This window comes from Myxocyprinus asiaticus, chromosome 37, assembly GCF_019703515.2.
Source record: "Myxocyprinus asiaticus isolate MX2 ecotype Aquarium Trade chromosome 37, UBuf_Myxa_2, whole genome shotgun sequence".
Classification (NCBI taxonomy): domain Eukaryota; kingdom Metazoa; phylum Chordata; class Actinopteri; order Cypriniformes; family Catostomidae; genus Myxocyprinus; species Myxocyprinus asiaticus.
In genome coordinates, this window is record NC_059380.1 from 19,447,310 (window position 1) to 19,473,018 (window position 25,709).

Sequence of the window (25,709 nt, forward strand, 5' to 3'; positions counted from 1 at the left end):
ATCACAGAGTGCATATGTCACAGCACTCACTTTGTAGGGGAAACCACTTCAAAACAAAACCTCCTCTCAATGTCCTCACATGGTTTTACAGAGCAAAGCCTTAGGTCTTCTACAACCACGGTCAAGACATCCTACAACACACGGCAGGTTACAATGTTAGGTCACAATAATAACAAGATTTTATGTGAAGCTGGCTATATGATTAAATAGATTCAAGAAAGGAAAGAACAATTCAGTATGCAAAAAAAAAAAAAAAAAAAAAAAAATTGGAATTCAGAATGCAAATGTTATGATGACGTCCTCATTGTCGGTTACTTTTTGAATGAAGAACATTCAATCTGTGCAAGTCAGATGGAGATTTTAAAATTTTCCAATCTTGGGGGCCTGGGTAGCTCAGTGGTAAAATACGCTGGCTACCACCCCTGGAGTTCGCTAGTTCGAATCCCAGGGCATGCTGAGTGACTCCAGCCAGGTCTCCTAAGCAACCAAATTGGCCCAGTTACTAGAGAGGGTAGAGTCACATGGGGTAACCTCCTCGTGGTTGCTATAATGTCTCCGTGGCAACGCGCTCAACAAGCCACGTGATAAGATGCGCAGGTTGACTGTCTCAGACGCGGAGGCAACTGAGATTCATCCTCCGCCACCCGAACTGAGGCGAATCACTATGCGACCACGAGGACTTAGAGCGCATTGGGAATTGGGCATTCCAAATTGGGAGAAAAAGGGGAAAAATCCCCCAAAAAAAAAAAGAAATTTCCAATCTTAAATCTTTTTTTTATTTTTTTTTTTATCCCCTTTTCTGCCAATTTGGAATGCCCAATTCCCACTACTTAGAAGGTCCTTGTGGTGGCGCGGTTACTCACCTCAATCCGGGTAGCAGAGGACAAGCCTCAGCTGCCTCCACTTCTGAGACAGTCAATCCGCACATCTTATCACGTGGCTCGTTGTGCATGACACCGCGGAGACTCCGCATATGGAGGCTCATGCTACTCTCTGCGATCCACGCACAACTTACCACGAGCCCCATTGAGAGCGAGAACCACTATTCGTGACCACGAGTGGTTACCCCATGTGACTCTACCCTCCCTAGCAACCGGGCCAATTTGGTTGCTTAGGAGACCTGGCTGGAGTCACTCAGCACACCCTGGATTCGAACTTGCGACTCCAGGGGTGGTAGACCAATCTTAAATCATAAAAAGTTTTAAAAAAGCAAAAAAGATAGCACATATGAGGCTGAAATTATCTCTAAAACAAAAGTTTGATTGTAATGGTTAAGAGTAAGGTGATTAATCGGTAGCAGAAGTTTACTATTTATATATATTTACTATAGAACAAACCCTACCCAGAATGTTTGATGAACATCAGTACAGACTTGCCTTGCAAGCAGGGCTGTTTCTCTGCTGGGAGGGTGCCAAAGAGGAGGCCTCTGCCATAACCCCCCACCCCCCCAAATAGGGATCTTGCCTAGGGCGCCAGAATGGTCTGATACGGCCCTGCTTGCAAGCACGGTTATAAACATTTAACAGCAGAAAAAAAGAAAGAATATCTGAATTACAGTTGTACCACCTACTTTTAGCCTCTTCTGATAGACAAGTTGACTGTTCTGTATTGAAAACCATCGCCTGGTAGGAGAGGAAAAATTTACTTAATATCAAATTCAAAAATGTAACTCCTCACACAAGGAAAGAGGCACAGACTTTCAAACACAATCACAAATTTAGAGTCTTACCTGTTCCATGTCTTGAAAGCATTGCTTGCCCTCTTAAACAGGTATCCCTCCATCACCACACCATTGGGAGCATCCACATTAAATTCCACTTTGGAGTCATCATAAGCAAAATCCTGTCATATGCAAAACAGAGCACCTGTGAGTAATGCTCAACACAAGTGACTTTCTGCAGGTAAGTGCACACACAGAGACAGAGGTCCTCTCGCCTGTCCTCAGCAGTCAAAACTGACAACACTTATTGTTCTGCTAAGTCTTCTGAGAGACAGACAAAAAAAAGACAACACTTAATCCCTATAAATCAAAACATAATCCCCATGATACAGCAGCCATATCTAATCCCTCTAATTTCAATCAATAATGACCTGCCGTCTCCTAAAGTTTCCTCCAAGCTTCCTCTGACACTGAAGCCCCTGTGACAAGTATTGATCAATCACTGTACTAACAAGTAGATATCAGTAAATATGATATGCTCAATGAATGATTCTCAACCAAAATAAACAACACTGACTTTCCAGTATTTTTCACTAATCAATTCGTTATATAAATCTGGGTCACTTATATGTGCTCACCTAAGGCTTCGCTACCTCTCCTTCCCAAATCATACCATGTCATTATGAAATATAAAATAAATAAAGCACTTACAATATATAAATATAGAATACTAAATAAAAACAAACTAAATAATAAATCAAAAATAAAATTGATAAATAATTTATAAACTACCAAATCACTCAATAAATAAAAGTTTAATTCTATGCAACAAATAGCTAATAATATGAACCACACAAAAAATTGTAGCAATACCTCAACAGTTTATATTGACACAAAACGTAACTTACCAGGGCATACTTCAACCTCCCAAATATCTTCATCTTTAAAAGGCGTTTATCCAGTAGCATCAGTAATTATGGAGAAAATATTTTTTCCTCCTTAAAAGCGTTCTCTACAGTAATGTCATCTCACATCAAAGTCAAAGGCAAGCACTTCATTGATCTCGTGCGCACTCCTCACTTGAGCACAAGTGAAAGGCGAATGACAACATCAAGCTCGCGCATCACGCTTCCACCGCTCAATATCCACATGATTAACATACAGCTGTCGATATATGAGCCCAGCTCTTCCCTTTGCTCCCTGACCTCACCAGAGTGCCGACCGCAAACATTATTTCACTGCCAAATACAGAAACTAAGCCGTCTTTCACAGATTTACGAGCGGTGTTCCTCCTTTAAACTCATGCGTGCTCCCAGCTTCCAACGTTTGAAAATGCCCTGTCCATCTGTCTGACAGTCCACTAGACCATTGCTGTTTAATCAAGCAAAAGTTATTGCCCTCTCAACCCCCCTACCGAGAACCTCTTTCTTCCAGCTCCCACACACTCACACAAGTGGATTACACGAGACAGCTATTACACTTAAGGATTTTAATCTGCCTTTCAAGCCTGTATTATAAAGCTGTATAATATTAATTATAATAGGCAGTCAAAAGAGATAATCAATAATTACAGCTAATCTGAATTTGAAAGTGATTACGATTCCCAAGGTTATTGATTTGCCCTGATGTCACCAATCTTTCTGGTTAAACTTCATCAGTTTTTAATAAATTGCTAAATATTTCAGCTGTAGAGTCACTGAAAAATAGCACCTCAGCACACCATTCTTTTGAGACATGACCAAAAAAATAAAAAATAATAATAAAAAAAATATTTATTTTATATTTGATAGTATATTTTTTTTTGTTTTGTTTTTTTGGATTTTTTCCCCTTTTTCTCCCATTTTGGAATGTCCAATTCCCAATGCGCTCTAAGTCCTTGTGGTCGCATAGTGATTTGCCTCAGTCCGGGTGGCGGAGGACGAATCCCAGTTGCCTCCGCGTCTGAGACCGTCAACCCGCGCATCTTATCACGTGGCTTGTTGAGCGCGTTGCCACGGAGACATAGTGCATGTGGAGGCTTCACGCCATCCACCGCGGCAACCATGCTCAACTCACCACGTGCCCCACCGAGAACGAACCACATTATAGCGACCACAAGGAGGTTACCCTATGTGACTCTACCCTCCCTAGCAACCAGGCCAATTTGGTTGCTTAGGAGACCTGGCTGGAGTCACTCAGCACGCCCTGGGATTCGAACTAGCGAACTCCAGGGGTGGTAGTCAGTGTATTTTACCACTGAGCTACCCAGGCCCCATTTGATAGTATATTTAAATATTATTATTCATTCTTTTTCTTTCTCTCTCTTTTTATTTCTTTCTGTCTGTCTGTCTGTCTTCCTTTCTGTCTTAATCTCTATTATATGGCCACACTGCCCAATCCTCATTAAATAAATTAAAAATAATAAAAATAACGACCTTTTTTTAATTAAAATTGTTTATTTTTTTTATTAAATTGTATAATATGTTATTATTATTATTATTATTACAAGTAGAAGTAGTAGTTTGTTTGTTTTTTCAATATAATTTTAGATTGGCCCAACTTCCAAAAATAACTAACACTCAAAAATTATTGTAAAATTTACGCATTTAAATTTCATAACAAAATTCAATCAAATTGATCTAATTTTTAACAAATATATATATATATATATATACACTATATTGCCAAAAGTATTCGCTCACCCATCCAAATAATTGAATTCAGGTGTTCCAATCACTTCCATGGCCACAGGTGTATAAAATGAAGCATGCAGACTGCTTCTACAAACATTTGTGAAAGAATGGGCCGCTTTCAGGAGCTCAGTGAATTCCAGCATGGTACTGTAATAGGATGCCACCTGTGCAACAAGTCCAGTTGTGAAATTTCCTCGCTACTAAATATTCCACAGTCAACTGTCAGTGGTATTATAACAAAGTGGAAGCGATTGGGAACGACAGCAACTCAGCCACGAAGTGGTAGGCCACGTAAAATGACAGAGCGGGGTCAGCGGATGCTGAGGCGCATAGTGCGCAGAGGTCGCCAACTTTCTGCAGAGTCAATCGCTACAGACCTCCAAAGTTCATGTGGCCTTCAGATTAGCTCAAGAACAGTGCGTAGAGAGCTTCATGGAATGGGTTTCCATGGCCGAGCAGCTGCATCCAAGCTATACATCACCAAGTGCAATGCAAAGCGTCGGATGCAATGGTGTAAAGCACGCCGCCACTGGACTCTAGAGCAGTGGAGACGCGTTCTCTGAAGTGACGAATCACGCTTCTCCATCTGGCAATCTGATAGACGAGTCTAGGTTTGGCGGTTGCCAGGAGAACGGTACTTGTCTGACTGCATTGTGCCAACTGTGAAGTTTAGTGGAGGGGGGATTATGGTGTGGGGTTGTTTTTCAGGAGCTGGGCTTGGCCCCTTAGTTCCAGTGAAAGGAACTCTGAATGCTTCAGCATACCAAGAGATTTTGGACAATTCCATGCTCCCAACTTTGTAGGAACAGTTTGGGGATGGCCCCTTCCTGTTCCAACATGACTGCGCACCAGTGCACAAAGCAAGGTCCATAAAGACATGGATGAGCGAGTTTGGTGTGGAAGAACTTGACTGGCCTGCACAGAGTCCTGACCTCAACCCGATAGAGCACCTTTGGGATGAATTAGAGCGAAGACCGCGAGCCAGGCCTTCTCGTCCAACATCAGTGTCTGACCTCACAAATGCGCCTCTGGAAGAATGGTCAAAAATTCCCATAAACACACTCCTAAACCTTGTGGAAAGCCTTCCCAGAAGAGTTGAAGCTGTTATAGCTGCAAAGGGTGGGCCGACGTCATATTAAACCCTATGGATTAAGAATGGGATGTCACTTAAGTTCATATGCGTCTAAAGGCAGATGAGCGAATACTTTTGGCAATATAGTGTATATATATATATATATATATATATATATATATATATATATATATATATATATATATATATATTTAAAAGTTTTATTAATCTAATTTGTTAAAATTACACAATTTAATTTGATGACATTTTGTTGTGAAATTAAAATGCATAAATCTTAGAAATAGACTAATAGAAGGGGGCCTGGGTAGCTCAGCAAGTATTGACGCTGACTACCACCCCTGGAGTCGTGGGTTCGAATCCAGGGCGTGCAGAGTGACCCTAGCCAGGTCTCCTAAGCAACCAAATTGGCCTGGTTGCTAAGGAGGGTAGAGTCACATGGGGTAATCTCCTTGTGGTCGCTATAACGTGGTTCTCACTCTCGGTGGGGCGCGTGGTGAGTTGTGCGTGAATGCTACAGAGAATAGCGTGAAGCCTCCACACGTGCTATGTCTTGCGGTAACACATTCAACAAGCCACATGATAAGATGCACGGATTGACAGTCTCAGACGTGGAGGCAACTGAGATTTGTACTCCGCCACCCAGATTGCGGCAAGTCACTACGCCACCACAAGGACTTGGAGCACATTGAGAATTGGGCATTCCAAATTGGGGAGAAAAGGAGAGAGAAACAAAAAACAAGAAATAGACTAATATGTATCTACATTTTTGAAAGCAAAAAAGTCCAGAATGTCATTATTTAAGACACAAGGATATAAAACATAGTAGAAATATTAGAAACAAAAAACTCTGTCCATAAAAATTCAATGCTGAGTCAAACGAGAACAAACCGAAAACAAACAAAAAGGAACCTTGTTTGCATTTTCTGTTTTCCAAAGGTTTGTTAAAAAAATACATTCATATGAAACAGAAACTTTGTAAAGAATTTTCACATCTACAAAATCATCTCCAAAATCCTTGATCACAAAGAATGTGATTGCTCACAATCCCCAACAGCTTAATAATATCAAACGAATGCAATCTTGTTCAAAGTCCTTTATTTACCCGTTTTTGTGATCCATTTTAGCACAGCGTGCTCATACATCCACCTAGCGCAGCTGATCCTGCGACATACCATAACTCTATGAGAGACTGAGAAAGGGAAATCCCAAGAGTGTCACAATCATATTAGATGTGAATAAAAGACCAGTGTGCGAGGAATGAGTTAGTGTGTGCGCATGTGTTAGGAAGTGACAGATGCAACACGAGGAGGTAGTAAAACGGCGAGGTGGTGGGACAGCCAGAGAGATAGTAACTCTGTCACTGGAGGTATGGAAGGGAGGAGAGAGACAGAAAGGAAGAGGGCAAGACACTATTGAGGCATCTCTGCAGATAAATGATTTGAATAAATCAATTGGACGCCTCCTCCCACGGCCCTCGGGACTGCAGGTGGCTGTGTAAACACATGCAGCTTCATTGCCTTTTGTGTGCAACGGTTGAAGAATGCTTATATGACGAGTACACATACTAATTTCCTAGTCCGTTGGATGGAATTTTGGATGATAATTGTGATTCATTAAGACAACATTATACTAACATACCATTTTTTTCTTGGTTATCAAATGCCTTAACAAAATAATATATATATATATATATATATATATATATATATATATATATATATATATATTTATTTTTTTTTAATATATTTTCTTACAAAACCCCAAAAATCTATGTCCATACAATGTCACTATGTACAGAAAGAACTAAGTATTCTTATGGTTAAATCTAGTTCATGTTATTCAACTGTCATTTTAAATAAATTCAAAGTGCATCTTTGAACTACCACTAGCCCAAAGAACAGCATCACCCATGGTTTGAGCGACACATACTCACAGTGGGCATGCAAGACATGACCGTGAGGTCAGAGAGTCATGTCCTCCCCACACTTTGATGATAGGAGGGGTCTGTGAACTATGTTTCTCACAGGCTATGTGACTGGACATGGTAAAGGTGTTAATCTCCACTCAGCGTCAACAGGTCACCGGGCCAAAATGTTGCTTTGTGGAAGCGTGTGTTCTTTTGTGACAAATTTATTTTTGACCTTGTTTTCTGGCTATATTCATCTTCTCTGCTTGTCTCTCTTTTATCTTATCTGATAACTTCTTTAACTACTTCAGTTGGAGCCACAAATCAGACTGTCATCTAAATGTTTACTTCACATTGTCCTCCAAAATCATTTGTGTTGCTGAAGCAAGTGGCTCATTTCATCTGCAAGTCTTCATCTAAATAACAGTGCTGCCCTATGGAGGAATCACACTTGCACGTGTGTTTGTTTGCATGTGCAACGCATTTGTGCTTGCAGCCCATTTTGAATCAAGCTTCGCCTGCCAGGGGCAGTTGGTGGCACTAATTTGTACATGTTTTTTGGCACGCCACCTCTTGCCCTCCCTTAGCATCGGGTGCCTACCATCTGCTATGTTTAGAGGTGCTGGCCAGGGCAGAAGTGGGCAAAGTGCCCTTGGAAACACTTTCAGGCCTCAGTCGACTTAGAGTCTTCCCATAGGCCCACCTGGAGCCCCCTGACGGGTTTATTTACCACAGGTCATCTCTTTTAAAAATGATAGTTGATATGGTAAAGTTAATATTTCCTGATCAAGCTTAATGTTCAATGCATGTTTTCATTGTTTAATTTCCCCTAAAAAGTTTGAGCAGCCTGACATATTAACTTCTGGCTGAACCAATGGCTAAAAACATCTAACAATCAGCCAAAACAATGTAGCAACATCTAACAACGAGCCAGAACAGCACAGAAATCAGTCAGAACCCCCTAGAAACACCCCCCCCCCCGAAACCCCCAAACAACCAGCTAACCCCCCTCCCCCTCCCCAAGCAATGCTTAGCAACAAGCTAGAACACCCCAACAACACCTAGCAGCAAGCCAAAAAAGCATAACTGGGCCTATCAATTAAAAAAATGCCTAGAACCGCCTAGCAACCAGAAGGAACACCCTAGCAACAAGCCAGAAAATCCTAGCAACCAGCCAGAAAACCTTAGCAACAACCCAAAAAAGCTTAGCAACCAGCCAGAACTTCCTAGCTATGGCTAGCAATCAGCAAAAACACCCAAGAAACACCCTAGCAACACCTATCTACAAGCCAGAACAGCACTGCAATCAGGCAGAACACCCAAATGCCTAACAAAAACCAGACAAAACACCCTAGCAATGCCTAGCAACAAGCCAGAAACAGCAAGCTAAAACCACCTAGAAATGCCTACCAACCAGCAGGAACACCCAGGCAACCAGCCAGAAAACCCTTGCAACAACCCAAAACAGCCAGCAACCAGCCAGAACACCCTAGCTATGGCTAGCAAATCAGCTCAAACACCCTAGAAACACCATACTAAGAAAGCCAAGTAACCAGCAGGAGCACCTTTGCAACCAGCCATAACACCTTAGCAACAAGTCAGAAAAGCCTAGCAATGAGTCAGAAAATGGCTAGCAATCAGCAAAAACACCCTAGAAACGCCAACAACCAGAACGAAATCAGCCTGAACACCATAGAAACGCCTAGTAAATCACCCAATAAACCCTAGCAATTTCTATCAACAAGTCAGAACAGCCTAGCAACACATAGTAACTGACCAGATGACCCTAGCAATCACCTACTGTAGCAACTACTTGGACGACCTTAGCAACCACTTACTTAATGCAGTAATGCACTGTCTGCTTGTATGACTTTCTGTCTGACGAGGACTGCATAAGCCCTGTATAACCTTCAAACTTTTAAAACTTTCAGACCAGGCATTGTCAAGCCAACATCAAAATCTTGACATTTTAGAGGATTTGCTATTTGCCAAAAACTTTATTGATTTTATTTTTTTTGTGTGTGTGATCGTAGCGCAAAAATATAAAAGTTTACAGAGAAGTGTATAATTTCTGTACAACAAGAGGATCTGAAAAAATAATGACTTCTCATACTGGTTTTCTGAACACCTGCCCCATCTACCATTGGTCGATAAAATAGATAGCCCCGCTACAAACTAAAAAAATTGAACTTCTGCATAGAAGTTTTATACTGTAGGTTATGTATTACTTGAAGTCTCCAAGCAGACAACACCGACACCAAACCTTGCATCCAAGAAAAGAAGAATGCTTGTATATATATATATTATGGTGATGGGGCGTGGTCGAGAGACGACTGTGGCGAGCAAGGCCAGGAGAGGAAGAGCGGTACACTGCAAAAAATTATTTTCAAGACAAGTATTTTTGTCTTGTTTTCCACATTCTTAAAATGTGATTTATTTACTTGACAAGCAAACTGGCATAAGATTTTAAGTCTTGTTTTGAGAGAAATCTAATCAAATTTTAGTGAACTTTAGACTTAAAACAAGAAAATGTTTTCCCTTTGAATTAAGTTTAATTTGCTTATCCCACTGGCAGATTTTTTATCTTGTTTTAAGTCTAATGTTCACAAATTTTGTCAGATTTATCTTAAAACAAGACTTAGTATCTTATCCCATTTTTGCTTGACAAGTAAATAAATCACGTTTTAAGAATGTTTCAATAATTTTACAGGAAAACAAGACAAAAATACTTGTCTTGAAAATAATTTTTTACAGTGATAAGGATTGACACCTGGGGAAATTACAGCTGTTTTGTGTTGCAGTGAGAGCTGGAGAGAGATAAAAAGCAGCCAGTTGGGGAGAAGAGGACCTGAGTCCAAGATGACATTGCCTGCATTGAGAGAGCGTTAATTTCTGTTTATTGAGCATTTGAGTTTCTGTTTATTGAGCATTTGAGCATCTGAGCATTCTGAGTTTCTGTCAGAAAATAAATAACACTAAAGTGTGTAAGCTGGTTCCCGCTTCCTCATTTCCCCCGAGACTAACCAGAAACTTGTCACAATGTATAAACTTGCGTGTCATAAGAGCTCCATTTCAAAGATCCCATCATACGCTCCTTTGAGCTCTGCCGAGATGAAATTCCCCAGTGTCCTAGTGACATACAAGCTAGCGGGTGAGGAGGAAAGTTTAGCCTCACGTGCCTGAAAATAAAGGCTGGTTGTCTGCTTTACTTTTGCCATAAAAAATGAGATATCTTTCACAAGACTTATCCTCCTACTACTGCACATAAAATATACCAGTAGGCTACATCAAATGGACACCAGCTGTTCTGGAAATGCCATTTAAGGTCCTGAATGGCTGAAAGCATTTGGCTCCAGTGAAAAGGTTTTAGTTTATTTCATGAAAACTGCAAGGAATTAAACAATTTCAATATTTGGGATATTAACCTCTTGTACACTTTCTAAAATCAGATATTTCCACTGTCCATGTGCATTTGTAATGTCCCCCTGTCTCCCCAACGTGCTACACACACACATTAAATACATCAAATGTGAATGGCATGTGACTGCTAAAAAGCAGTTCTTTATAGACAACAAATCAATGTACCACCCCTAGGCAGAATAAACTCTACAACACAACATGCATCAACACAAGGATAGTTCAACACAATGCTGTGAGTTTAAACATGGACAGCTATGGCCAAACCAAGGGCAAAATGAGCAATATTACCATTCAATTATCTTTTTATTAACGAGGTATTCATAGCAAAATAAATGAGAAAATGAACTCACCTGCATCAAAGTCTGAATATGGGCGGCACGGTGAGACCAAATATGGAGAGAAAAAGAAAATTAGTGACAACTGACTTGATTAACAATCTTACAATGCATTCATGAGTAAGAGAAATCTATCTAAATGTTCAGTAATTCTTTTGCTGATTTTCAGTTTTTAAATACAGAGGCCCCAAAAAGTATTTGGACACTTAAGCCACACTTTTAAATGTATGAATGTCATTGCATTGGATACAAAATATTAAACCAAGTGGCATTTATTTTACAGAAATGAACACGAGCTTATTTTTAAGCAAAACATCATGACAAAAAGAACTGGAATGCGTCCATAGTTAAAGGAATGTTCCGGGTTTAATACAAGTTAAGCCCAATCGACAGCATTTGTGGCATAATGCTGATTACCACAAAAAATAATATCGACTCGCTCCTCCTTTTCTTTAAAAAAAAGCAAAAATCAAGGTTACAATGAGGCACTTACAATGAAACTGAATGGGGCCAATTTTTGGAGGATTTAAACAGAAATGTGAAGCTTATAATTTTCTATAAAAAAACACTTTCATTAATTCTTCTGTTAAAACCCATTTATTATTTGAGCTATAAAGTTGTTTCAATTGTAATTTTTACAGTCGTTTTAGGGTTTGTTGGCATTGCATCATCATGGTAATGAAGTTATAAAATTGGCTATAACTTCACACCGATAAGGTTTGAAAGTGATTTTATCACACTAAAATCATGTTTACATGCATATCCTTTATGTCTTGTGGCTATACTTTTGAAACCGTGAGTATTTTAGCATTCAAAAATTGGCCCCCATTCACTTCCATTGTACTGTAAGTGCCTCACTGTAACCTAGATTTTGGCTTTTTTTTTTAAAGAAAAAGAGGAACGAGTTGAAATAAATGTTTTGTGGTAATAAACATTATGCCACAAATGCTGTCAATTGAGCTTAACATGTATTGACCATGGAACATTCCTTTAATGCGATGAACCGCAACTGTGGATACTCTGCTAGGACACCTAGGTGAACCTGAGGGGAGTTGAATTCATACATCCACTAAAATGACATTGAAACCAGTTGGTTAGTTTTGTTATTTAATGCAATGTCATTCAGACATTTTTAAGTGTGACTTAAATGTCCAAATACTGGGGTCACTTTATAAGAAGCATGCAATAAAAAAACTTTTCAATGCACTGCATGCATGCATTCATAAATGACTGCCCCTGAATTTTAAAACAAACATACATTAGTAACATTACCTAGGTAATAGACTACATTAGTTATGTTCATTAGCTGTAATGACAGAGCCTACTTCCACATCCAGATCCCATTGATCAATGATAGGGATTGCAGATCTCAGGCTATTTAAATCCCAGAGCTGTCAGAGAGCTAATGTTATGATTGATGGTCTCTCTATCCTAGAAGTGATTTCTGCTTTACAAACTCTATTCTGAATCCCTGATTCTTTGGATTTTAAATCTGCAAAGCCATGCAGACTTGATTTTTGTCTAGAAATGGGCTCGTAATGTATCTAATCACTACCACTGGAATTTCAGAACAAAAGGCCAGCTGAGACAATAAGTCAGGGTCACATGGAAAAGTCAAGAGTGTTTCTGGCTCAGATGTGTTGGCAGAAATACCCTGCTGGCTAGCAACATGCTAGCAGATGGAGATTAGTGTGTGTGTGTGTGTGTGTGTGTGTGTCTTGAGGGCCCAGATCCCAGTGAGATCTGTGCTGGGCAGGACACCATCCTTTATTGATATGGTGATGAAGCACTTTACACAAAGTGAGGCAACCATATGTAGACGTTTCTCTTCTACAACTGTTATTGCTAGTGGCCATGCTCAAGTCCCTCAGACACTCTGATGTTTATTTGAATTGTCAGATAAAGGCGAATGTGACAGCAAAGTGGTTGAGTGATAGTACAATATTATGACATGAAGTCAGAAGGGGGTGCTCTGCTTTAGTGGAAATAACCTCACCTGACAACACAACTCTCTGCAGCACAGCAGTAAGCCACTTACTACAATTTACATTTTATGATTAAGAATTCAGAAGGCTGTCACTTAGATCACCTGTCAAACTGAATTTATAGAGGAATATGGGGTGGGAAGATTGGGATGTGGGTTTCATACTGTATATTATGAGAGGAAATGGTTATTTTGTGTCTTTGATGGCTGGATATAATTTCAAAAGTCCTATTAGATGGAAGGTAAATGAAAGAAGAGGAGAAAAACTAGAAAACAAGGAAGGAAGAATTAAGAGTGGAGAATGCAAAGACAGGCAAAAAAAAATAATGGAAACAGAAAATATAAGTGTCACGAGGAGGAGGGCATGGCCGGGCCGTGATGGTGCATGGCTGGTGCTGAATCAGCTGATCAGCGGGAGAGTGAGACAAAGGGGAGCCGGAGGCGCCAGTTCGAGAAAGATGCACGCGGCCGTGTTGCATGTGTGCCTGTGTTTGTTTATGTTTGTTTTAAGTTAAGTTTGACATTAAAATGTTATACGTTTACTGTTCAGTCGGTTCCCACCTCCTCCTTGCACATCCTTAAACGGTTACAGTGGTGCTGTAACACGGGAGGGAGTAGGGATGTGCTGTCACAGAGTCCTCGCCGCTGCCATGCACCAGGGGAGCAGCTGCAGCCGTCTGCCTGGGGATGGAGAGGTTGCTGCCAGCCGGTGAGAGCCGGAGGAACCGCTGCCATCCGCCAAAGAAGGGGAGGAGCGGTTCCGTCTGCCAGGGGCCGGAGGACTCGATGCTGTCCGCCGGGGGAGGAGCGAGCTGTCATCCACCAGAGGGCGGAGGAGCGGTTGAGGACCGGCGAGCAAGTTCTTCTCTCTCTCTCCTCTCTCTCTCTCTGTGTCTCCGCTCGCCCTTTCCCTCTCCCCTCACCTCCCCTCGTCTCTCCCCCAGGTTCACAGGAGGAGGGGTGGACCACCGGCTGACAGAACGGCCGGAAGGGCAGCGTCTCCCCTCCAGAGATGAGGGGGAGTTAGTCAGATTGGTGGCGCCCCGGCCTGAATTGGGCGGGGGAGGAGTGTGACGAGGAGGAGAGTGTGGCCGGGCTGTGATGGTGCATGGCCGGTGCTGAATCAGATGATCAGCGGGAGAGCGAGGTAAAGGGGAGCCGGAGGCGCCAGTTCGAGAGAGAGAGAGATGCACGTGGCCGCGTCGCATGTGTGTCTGTGTTTATGTATGTTTTAAGTTAAGTTTGACATTAAAAATGTATGTTTACTGTTCAGCCGGTTCCTGCCTCTTCCTTTCCCATCCTTAAACTGTTACAATAAGAAAACTAAGGATTCTGTAAAGAAAAATGAAAAATTCATTTGGAAATATAAGAGAAGCTTGCATTTGCTCACCCTCTGTTGTATGGTGGCATGTTTGTGCTCCATCTCTCTCTTCTCCATTGCAGAATCTATGACCAGCTGATCCAACTGAAATACAAACACAACAAAAACGATTAGTGAACAAAATCAAGCCACACATCTGATACAAATTTATGATAGCCTGTATTTGGAATGCATTAACAGTAACTCCGGTAATATGACATATTTAAAAAATGAAATATTCAGGGAAATAATGAAGGACATACTTTGAATGTATCTATCAGGATTTCACTGGATGACACATTAGGCTATGTAATAGTTTGTTAATGGACCCTTTCACTTCCGGTTTTGGAACACAGAAGTAAATGATTACAGAGTAAACCTCACTAGTAGTGAATGGGAGCGAATAAGAGACCACGGTAAATATAATTTTTGCTTACCCATTTGCTCCAATATCAAAAGGAAAATGCCACTATTATGTTTCCACAACTTTCCAAATGAAGAAAAAAATAGAGAAAGGTGATTTCAACAGAAGAGAGAAAATGGCAAATTTACAATCACTCTCTCAGCAGCTGTATTAGAAATCTCATCTCATCTGTGGAAATTATATATATATTTAAAACTAATTCCAGGGTAATATAATACAAAGTATAATGTTTTAAATGTACACTAAATAAATTTTTTTTAAAAAGGCAAATAGAAAAAAAAATGTACGCTGCTAAATAAGGCGCAAACGTGTCATCACAGTCTGTGAAAAGGGGCAAAATTACTTTTTCCTTGCTCATGTGGCCTAGGTAATCTGAGTAGAAAAGAGGCAGAGAAAATTGTAAAATTTTTACTACATCTTTTCCTTTTGTTCAGAAAAATATACACTGATGAGTCACTCACAATAAGACCAGGAATGTGCAAATTAAGCAAAAATGGTACATTTTGATTTCAGGTTGACTTTAGGCCAGAAACAATGTGCCCGTCATCCTCAAGGATAGACGTTATCCCTCATTTTCACTCATTAGGCCTGTGTTAATTTGGAGCATGGGGCTCGCCGGCACCACATGTCCAGCATTAGGCACAGGTATCAGGGGAGAGCATGTGAACAGAGGGCTCTAATGAGCAAGAGTTAATGAGATGTTAATGAGATGGTCCTGGAGGAGCAGATGCGTAGACCTATCTCACCTCAGCAGCCAGCTTCTTCATGTAAGGGTCAATCTCATCCAAGAGATTGAAGCCCTGCTGGAAGAGAGTGTACTGAGCCTGCATGAACGATAGCATCTGTGGAGAAAAGAGGAAACAGTGAAGGAAACAACAAAGAACGAGAACGCTGTTTGATATAACTACTAAGCAAGGACATTAAATCACTCACCGAGTCCAGGATTTCAAATTTCTTTTTGGCTTGAAGAACATTGATCTGAGGAACATATGAATGCAAGTAGACATTTAGTAGGCGCTGAAAGTACACATAAGTTAGGGACAATTCGCTCAGTGCAACCTAATTTTAAGTGTCTTGATTTTAAGGGCACAATGGTGATAGCTCCAGGGTTTCCACTCTTTTTGACCAATTAATCATTTAGGCCAATTTGCGAACCATTTGAACTAATTCATTGAAAAGAACTGACTCTAAGGAACTATTCACTGACTAATCAGACATCACTATGGATTGCAAGCAATTTTTTTCTACACAAGCTCTACACAAAAGCAATCAAATATAGTCAAATGTATTTTTACTATAGATTTTTATTATTATTTATTTATTTACTTTTTTTTAGACTGTTTTAATTTCCATGATTTTACAGACCTGGAAAATGCCATTTTAAAATTCCCTTATACTTCCATGTTTTCTGTGACAAAATGGGAACCCTGTAGCTCATTGATCAACCCTTGTGGGGTTCAAACCAACTACCTTTTGGTTTTCAACCCTAAGATTTTTAAGTCAACATAAAATGCCATTTGCTACCCAATTCCGAGTGAAACACAATATAAAAAATATAGGATGGGAATTTCTTTTATTCCTAGAGAATATAATATGACAGGTGGTTGAAGACGAGGGGCTGAAAAATAAGGTTTTATGACATCACCTGAAAAAGGATGAATACTTGACAATAAGATCAAGAACATGTATTAAGAAAGTAGAAAAGGTCCACTATAATTTCATGTTACAACAACTAAGCCACAACACCCCAAAGTTGATTGACTATGTTGCTCATTTGGACTAGAGTTAACATTCTGCCTCACTTTTAATTAGACATTTTTTGAGGAAGTAAAAGTGTTTTATGATTGCTTTTACAATTCATTAATGTCGTCAACAAGCCTTCAAAGATTACAAATACAGACTGACTATAAGCACTAGGTGCAAATAGTACCTGCCACACAGCGTGCCTATTTGCACTCAAAAAGTCTGGTAGAAACACTGAAATTAATTACAAACTGCACCCTTAAGTGTTGCTTCAATGGCATGATGTGTAAAGACACTGTGGAGGTTCGATTCCCCCTTTTGTCCCACTTTCCCCCATCCTGTTTCCTGTCTCCACTCTTAATATTTCCTTTAATACTACTTATAATAATAAATAAAAATAAATATAAAGGTTGATTTCCTCACATATATTTGGTTAATGGTTACTGTGAAGGTCAGGGAGTTTACAGAAAGGTTTGATCCAGGTAAAATTATCCATGGTTCTACTATAGCAATAGTGTGTCAACCATTTTTTTTTTGGCAGAAGCCATAGTCTTAATGCAATTAACCATGTGTTAATACAGTAATGTGGTCTTAATATGGTAACCATGTTTTGATTTTGTGGTTACTATGATTTAACTACAAAATACCATGGTGATACTGTGGTTACTCTAGTAAAACCATGGTTAATTTTAGTAAAGTAAGGTTAGGGTTAGGATTAGGGGTAGGGGTTGGTATAGGGTGTCTGTGGGACTGTGGGATAAAAATAATTAACACACTGTAGTGATGCCCCTATACTGGATGTTAATATTTAATTAGGAGTGCAAATAGTAGCTGCCACTATTTGCACCGGGGTACAAATAGCATCTAAAACTATTTGCACTTAGTGCAAAGAAGATGCTTTTGGTTGCTATTTACACTTAGCTATTTGCACATGGTGCAAATAGCCTCTGCCTTTTCAAATAACCTTGCGCCACATAGTGGCCATTAGGGACATTACAGTTTGTTTTGGTCCTTAACATTTTAAAGGAATGTTCTAGGTTGAATACAAGCGAAACTCTGTCAAAAGCATCTATAATATGCTGTTGATCACCACAGAATACAATTGAATGTGTCAGTTTGAAAACAAACAAACAAACAAACAAAAAAAACAGTACAGTAATGCACTTCAAATGGATCATCTATGGGGCAAAAAATTATGTTATTTTAACTGTAAAGTTATCCAAATTATCCATTTAGCTGTGATATTACTATTCTATGTGGACAAACCTTTGGTTATACATTACTGATGTAATTCCTGTGTGAAAGCAGTCCCTTTCAAGTATGCTTGCACGTGTTTTGCGAAGGTAACCAGTTTTACTGACTTTACATGGTCATATAAAGCCAGGTTGAAAAATTAGTTAGAATTTTGCACAGACAAAATAAAGAAATACGCAATTTTATCACACTAGTCTCATGTTAACACGTATAATGTTCAAGTCTTGAGTGGCTATACTTTCCAAACACTGTATTTTAATGTTTAATGACTTAAATTGTAAGTGCATTATGATACACACTTGGTTTAACAAACTGAGGGACAACATTATTTTCTGTGGTAGTCGATAGCAGGCCACAAATGCTGTTGGAAAAGATTTCAGAAAGGATTTTTATGCCTAATAGACCTGATATGGCAGCCACTGAGTCCTCCTCTGTAGTAAATGAAAAAGCAAAAAACAAAAACAAAAAAACCAACGCATGGCCACTTTGTCCCAAAATAGCCTTGAGTCATTTAACAAAATTAGTGCAGCTTAGCCATTAATGCAATCTTTGTCAACTGAGTCGACTAAAACAGAACATGCACTGTAAATAAAATGTGGAAAAACAATTAAATCACAGCCCTCTACATGAGAGAGGCAAAGTTTAGAACAAAGGAGGTCACGTTATGAAATGAGAGCTAATGAAGGCCCAGTAAACATGGTGCATGTGTAGAGTGGAAAGAGCAGTCAGATCCAATCAGTAAGACTGCTGCCATGAGGACAAGAGGCTGGCCAGCCGTTATACAGTTAAAACAGCAACTGAGATGGATCAGGAACAGGCACTGCCTTCATGAAGAGGGAAAATTAAATGCTTGTGGCCTAAATGTAAAATTAAAAAATTGCAGCTTGAATATATTTTCTTTTTGGGTTGTGATTGTAGCTTTTTTTCCTTAAATTTCAGAGTAAATCATTGCCTTTTCATAATGTGTTAAAGGGATTTATGAATATTGCTCAAGTTTACTGGCTTCTACTCTATTCTATTTTTTTTTTTCCTGAAATACCTGTAACACATAGTCCAGCGCGAGGTGTCGGAAGCACTTTCGGGTTGTAATGAGAGTGCTTGTGGCCTCCTCCACCTCATGCGGTTTGTTGCGAGGAGCTTGTGCGTTCTTCACCTGGGCAATCTCCATATCCTCCTGTACCTTATCAAACTGCTTCTTTGTCTCTTTGAACTTTCGAACATCTCTGGATACAAAGACATTGCAGGATAAGATGAGCACATTATAGAGGAAACATAGAGCAGGAAAGTAAAAAAGGCAGAATAGTAAAACTCACTCCTTTACAAAATTGTGCAACTGTTGCTTTATGGACCTCTGGGCCTGGTCAAACAGGATCTGTGAGAGACACAAAGGAAAACAAATGCTTCAGTTTCAAGCAAAGAAATAGAATAGTACCTATACATTATTTAAGCACTGGTCAAGATGGATCAAATCTCAGTCACATGTTTGTGGTTACAGGATAAAGCATTTATTAAATTATTTTATAGAGATTTGTGGTGCAATAATTTCTGTGGTAGATCAAGGGTGCACTTCTGCTATATGGCCAGCAGATGGCAGAGCAGCTACAGGTCTCTGTCTGCAAACCCAAAAGACCGCAGCACTCTCACTGTGAGGATGGGAAGGTTGGTTATGATAGGCATCTGCAGGTCAAGGGTTAAACAGGTCACCAGTCCATCAGACAGCACGGTGCTGCAAGTCAGCCTGAGACATTCGGGTCATAACAGGCAAACATGGTGACACACATGCACACTGAATCAGGCCCTGGGGGTTTTGCAAGGAAACCTCTCATGTAAAATTTTAAGAATGAAGGCATGTCAGTGCTAGAGTCCGTCACAGTGGATCATGCATGATGTCAGCAGAATGGGGCAAGAGGAAGAGCTTTATGCTGTAATCATCTTGAATTTGGTCACAAACGCAGCGGCTTTACGGCAATGATAAGTTGCAACGGGGGAACATGTGACAGAGCGTGTCACATGGAACAGGAGGGCAAAATGTCTCGAGGGTAAAACTGGCATGTGAGATAGAGAAAGAGAGACAGAGAAAGGGAGAGAGAGAGCGCAGGAGCAGATAAGCTTAGACATTTGCATTTTGTATGGTTCCATCAAGTCCCAGCCTTTGCATTTCACATCCACACATGTAGACCTGAATCAGCATTTCTATATACACCCATCTCAAATATCCTGATTCTTTCATTAGTAGTGATTGCTTAGACAAGCATCACTATTACTATTGCTCATACTTCGGTTTAGGGATATGAACAAACCCCTAAACCTTGGGACACTTACACGCTAGACTAAAGAAAGCTCTGAAGGAGTGACTGACGTAAAGGAATGTGTAAGAAGTGTTTTAGGGGTGTGGAAAGAGCTGGTTCTGTTTGAAATCAGAGGTGTGCTATTAATTGTATAAGCAATCAGACTCATAATTTTCTCCTGGCGGCAGTGGTGGAAAGAGTACTGATTTTTTTTTTTTACTTAAGTAAAAGTACTGCTACTGAAGAAATAATTCACTTGAGAACAAGTAGAAGTACTAAGAAATATTATGACTAGTAAGAGTAAATAAGCAGTCGAAACTACTCAAGTAATTACGATACAAGATACTTTAAGAAAATTATATTATATATAGTATATACGCTTCCATTTTTAGAACACGGAGATATTTTTTTGTTAATTGTTATATTAAATTAAATTGATCAAAAATATTGTCAAAATTATTAATTGCTATTTATTATTATGGTTTGAAATAATTGTTTTAAGTGATATTTATTCCATTTTTTCTTTACCCGTGATGGCAAACATATACTGTGTCACCTATTCCTTACAAAAGCATTCTAAAGTGCTAATTTGGTACAAGAAAATGTTCTTATAATTAGAACAATTGAAAATGGTTGAGCTACCATGTGGAAATCACAATACAGTGGGGATTTTTTCCCCATTTGCTGAGGTATTGAGTTGATTTACACCTGCAAGCCAAATTTTGGTTTTAAAAATAGGCAAAAAGTAACACATTTCTCCTGAAATTCTATTTTCTCTTAAAGTCTATTGTTTTAGAGAGATGAAGGCTATTCCATGCATTACAGTTTAAAAAAAATCTCTAACCAGGATAGAGAGGGAAGTGTACAACCCAGATGCACAACAAAAAGACAAGTAAATCACAGTCTCTAGTTTGAGAAATGGACTCCTCACAGGTCCTAAACTAGCAGCTTCTAAATGACAAAGACCTGCATTGCTGCAAGATGATTCTTGGACAAACAGAACATTTTAAGAATACAACATTTATTTAAATAGAAATAGCAGTTTGTAACATTCTAAATGTCTCTAAACTACATAATGTGCATTGTCACTGAAACACATTCCTATTTCAGTTTTTGGCTATTAAGTTAACATACTGTACAAAACTAATATAATGCAATATCACAGAGGAGGAAATTTATCATCTATGATATTGCAGCAATTATCCAGATATGGAATGCGATTATTAAGCAAACTGTTATCAACTCCTACATGCCAACTAAATAAAACAAGGCAAAAATAAACATTTCACACAGCGTTTAGTGAGAAATATGATTGATTCAAACACTAAATGTGGTTGTTCTGCATATGTATTATTGTATTATGGTTGTAATAATAAAGTCTTAATTAACATTATGGTTATTTAACATATTGAGATATTATTATTAAGTAAATTGTAACATTTGGTTTCATTATGTTTTGTGATTTCTCATTCCTTCTTTATATAACATCTATTCCTTGTGCACTTTTGGCCTCTAGCAGGTGAGGCTTTTCAGACAGATAAACAGCAGCATAAGGCAGGGAAGTACAGTACAGCACCGTGAGCGTGAGTGTTACCCGCTAGGACAGTTTATTTTGAACAAGAGGGGCGAATGGTTACAGAATTTATTGCAGGAGTACAATACCGAACTGATAAGGATTGATAGAAGGGAGAGCCCGTCTGTGTGTGCGATGGTGCGAGGAACCGAACAGCGGGGGGAAAAAAATAGCTTGTTTATTATTTATTATTATTATTCAATTCCGGTGGCATTTTTGCCCCGAGTCCCCACTAATTTCCAACACTATTGGCATTGTATCTTTCTAAGGTATATAAAAAGTTTGTTTTAGACATACACTATATGGCCAAAAGTTTGTGGACACCACATATTCTTGATGAACATTTGATTTCAAAACCTTAGGCATCAATTTCCCCCTTTGCTGTAATAACAGCTTCCACTCTTTTGGGAAGGCTTTCCACTATACTGTATGTAGTAACATGGCTGCAGGGATTTGCTCTCATTCAGACACAAGGCTATCAGTGAGGTCAGGAACTGATGTTGGTCGATGGGGCCAGTTGCTGTTCCAGTTCACCCCAAAAGGGATCAGTGGTGTCCAGGTCTGGGCTTTGTGCAGGCCAGTCAATTTCTTCCACGCCAGACACAGTAAACCATTTCTTTATGGACCTCACTTTGTTCACAGGGGCATTGTCATGCTGGAACAGAAAAAAGCTATCCCCAAACAGTTGCCACAAATTTGGAAGCACACAAAGCCCAAGCCATTACATAAAGAAACATTAAGATTTAGATTTAGATTTATGCATTTGGCAGACGCTTTTATCCAAAGCGACTTACAGTGCACTTATTACAGGGACAATCCCCCTGGAGCAACCTGGATTTAAGTGCCTTGCTCAAGGACACAATGGTGATGGCTGTGGGGATTGAACTAGCAACCTGATTACCAGTTATGTGCTTTAGCCCACAATGCCACCACCTCTCAACTCAACTCAAGATTTTACTTTACTGGATTTAATTGAGTAACCAAATTAGTTAATTAGAAGGGGGTGTCCACAAACTTTTGGCCATATAGTGTATAGTAGCAAGAAAACAAGATATCCCCACATATATGTCAATCTACATTGTGTTAACGTCTGACACATTTAAAACATTGCCTACCTTAAAAACAAGTAAAGTTTGATCAGTGGTTAAACATGTTCAGACGGTTCTCTCATACCTGAATGAACGGCTCCTTTCCAGTATAAAATGAAATATGCAAAATCACAGTATTACAGTTCTTGTATAGTGACAGGGCAGAAAGTATTAAAGAAGCTAGAGAAGAGAGGACACCGGCGGCAGTTTATGCAAGCTGCTGCTGTGCTCATGATGCTGTGCCCTGCGGGCTTCCAAACAGATCTAGCACTTATAACTTTGTTCTTCCAAAAAATTCTGAAATATTATGCATTTTTTGTACTTTGTAATTGTGGTGAAAAATAGTTGTAGCGAAGCTGAATACTCAAGTAAAAGTACTATTACTTATAACTTAAAAAATATGAAAAAGTTACTCAAGTACTGTAACGAGAGTAGCTGTAATTCATTACTTCTGACCTCTGCATGGCGGACAACAAAACTGGCAAAAAAAAATCTCATGAGCTTTGCACTATAGCAAGGACTGAAGCCATATCTAGGGACCAGGGTGCATTTTACAGAAACTTCCAATCTTATGACTAAGAACTGACATATTCAAGTTTGGAGGATTTTGAAATGGTGACTAAAGTGATTCTTGTGTTATGATGTTACTGTAATACAGACCCAAAATATCGTAGAGACTCAGGGACTGGGCTCTTTGACTTGGACCAGTAGGCAACCACCTAGCTACAACAGCCTAGCATCATGGTGCCGAGTTTTGAAGTCTAGTAGTAGTCGGGATGTAATACTACATTCATTGTACACAGCTCAGAGATCGGTCGCTATGTTTAAAACTGTTCAGCAGCGTAATTAACCAGCATGCTGTACTCGGAGCACTGCGGTCACATCTCTTGACACTAGAAAGTGACAGTGCATTTGAGACTGATACCTATTTTCCATCACACTTTCCTTTTCACTTTCTCACTCCCTCTGCACTGAGATCTTTAATTGCATTTCACCTCCTATACTCATTTTCCCTCAGATCTTCTATGGTAATGACAGAAAATGTGTGTGAGAGAACCATGGAGCCACACTAATTGTGTCACCTTGGGGGAAATTCAAGAGAGAGTCAGTTTTTTCTCTATTGGCGATTGAAGGAGTGTCAGAGAAGGTTACATTTTGGCTTGCAGCCCGGCTGTCCATGTGTACTAGCGCCCTTCAGGAAGTGCAAGCCTTTCATGAAGTGCCAAGCACTAGCATGAAGAGCTTATGAGCCAGTGAAGCATCATCGTCACAGAGGATTCAGTAGTCCTCATGGGCTTACCAGACCTTCAGTAGTAGAAAAGATGAAAAAAGAGAAAACGAGAGAAAGAATGCTTAAGCTTGTAAATGTGTTTCGGGGTATGAAAACTTTTTTCTAGCTTAAACAAGCTGGTCCAAGCTGGTTATTATCTCGTCACAACTGGGTATTTGCTGATCCAAGCAGGTCATTAGCTGTTCCAAATCTGGTCATTTGCTGGTCCATGTTGGTTATAAGCTGGCCAAAGCTTGTTTTTAATTGGTCCTAGCTGGATATTATCTGGTCAAAGCTGGTAATTAGCTGGTCCTAGCTGGTTTTAAGTTGTTCATTAGTTGGTCTAAGCTGGTAATTATTTTGTCCAAGCTGGTTTTTATTTGTTCATTAGCTGATCTAAGCTGGTAATTAGTTGGTCCAAAGCTGATCCAAGCAGGTCTATAGGCTGTTCCAAATCTGATCATTAGCTTGTCCAAGCTGGTTACTTATTGGTCCTAGCTGATTTTTAGCTGGTCCAAGTTGTTTTTTCGTTGTTCATTAGCTGCTCCAAGCTGGTAATTAGTTGGTCCAAAGCTGGTCCAAGCTGGTCATTAGCTAGTCCAAGGTGGTCATTAACTGGTCCAAACTGAATATTAGCTGGTCCGAGGTGGTTTTTACTTAGTCATTAGCTGGTCCAAACTGAATATTAGCCGGTCCAAGGTAGTTTTTAGTTGGTCATTAGCTGGGTCAAGCTGGTTTTAAGTTAGTCCAAGCTGGTTATTAGCTTGTCCAAGCTGGTGATTACTTTGTCCAAGCTCAAAGCTGGTAATTAGCTGGTCCAAGCTGGTTTTTAGTTGGTCCTAGCTGGTTATTAGCTGGTCCAAGTTGTTTTTTTAGTTGTTCATTAGCTGCTCCAAGCTGGTAATTAATTGGTCCAGGCTGGTTTTTAATTGTTCATTAGCTGGTCAATGCTGGTTATTAGTTATTCCAAAGCTGGCCCAAGCTGGTTTTTAATTGGTCCTAGCTGGTTATTAGCTGGTCCAAGTTGTTTTTTTAGTTGTTCATTAGCTGCTCCAAGCTGGTAATTAATTGGTCCAGGCTGGTTTTTAATTGTTCATTAGCTGGTCCAAGCTGGTAATTAATTGGTCCAGGCTGGTTTTTAATTGTTCATTAGCTGGTCCAAGCTGGTAATTAGTTGGTCCAAAGCTGGTCCAAGTTGGTCATTAGCTAGTCCAAGGTGGTCATTAACTGGTCCAAACTGAATATTAGCTGGTCCAAGGTGGTTTTTAGTTAGTCCAAGCTGGTTATTAGCTGGTCCAAGCTGGTGATTAGCTTGTCCAAGCTGGTTTTTAGTTGGTCATTAGCTGGTCCAAGCTGGTTATTGGTTATTCCAAAACTGGTCCAAGCTGGTCATTAGCTGATCCAAGCTGAGTATTAGCTGGTGCAAGGTGGCCATTAGCTGGTTCAAGCTGGTCATTAGCTGGCCCAGGCAGGTCATTAACTGGCCCAAACCAGTCATTAGCTGGTCGACCAGCTACCATGTTCCAAAAACAGCTTGACCACCCTAAGCTGGTACGGTATGACCAGCTGGAAGCTGGTTTGTTGCTGATCCAAAATGGTCTATCAGCATGGACAAGCTAGTGATCAGCTAATAACCAGC

At 39.8% G+C, this 25,709-nt stretch overlaps 1 protein-coding gene across 1 annotated transcript in view; it reads right to left on the bottom strand.

Annotated features, from left to right (window-relative positions):
• The window catches only part of acap3b (ArfGAP with coiled-coil, ankyrin repeat and PH domains 3b), a 105,490-nt gene that overhangs the window by 12,698 nt on the left and 67,083 nt on the right, over positions 1–25,709 (bottom strand). Inside the window, exons 5-13 of the mRNA XM_051676468.1 lie at positions 19,165–19,223; positions 18,891–19,074; positions 15,788–15,832; positions 15,601–15,696; positions 14,461–14,535; positions 11,102–11,113; positions 1,730–1,842; positions 1,571–1,622; positions 31–131 (exon numbers count right to left, since the gene is read on the bottom strand). Of these exons, the coding sequence (XP_051532428.1) occupies positions 31–131; positions 1,571–1,622; positions 1,730–1,842; positions 11,102–11,113; positions 14,461–14,535; positions 15,601–15,696; positions 15,788–15,832; positions 18,891–19,074; positions 19,165–19,223 (737 nt within the window). The remainder of the gene's footprint in view (positions 1–30; positions 132–1,570; positions 1,623–1,729; positions 1,843–11,101; positions 11,114–14,460; positions 14,536–15,600; positions 15,697–15,787; positions 15,833–18,890; positions 19,075–19,164; positions 19,224–25,709) is intronic.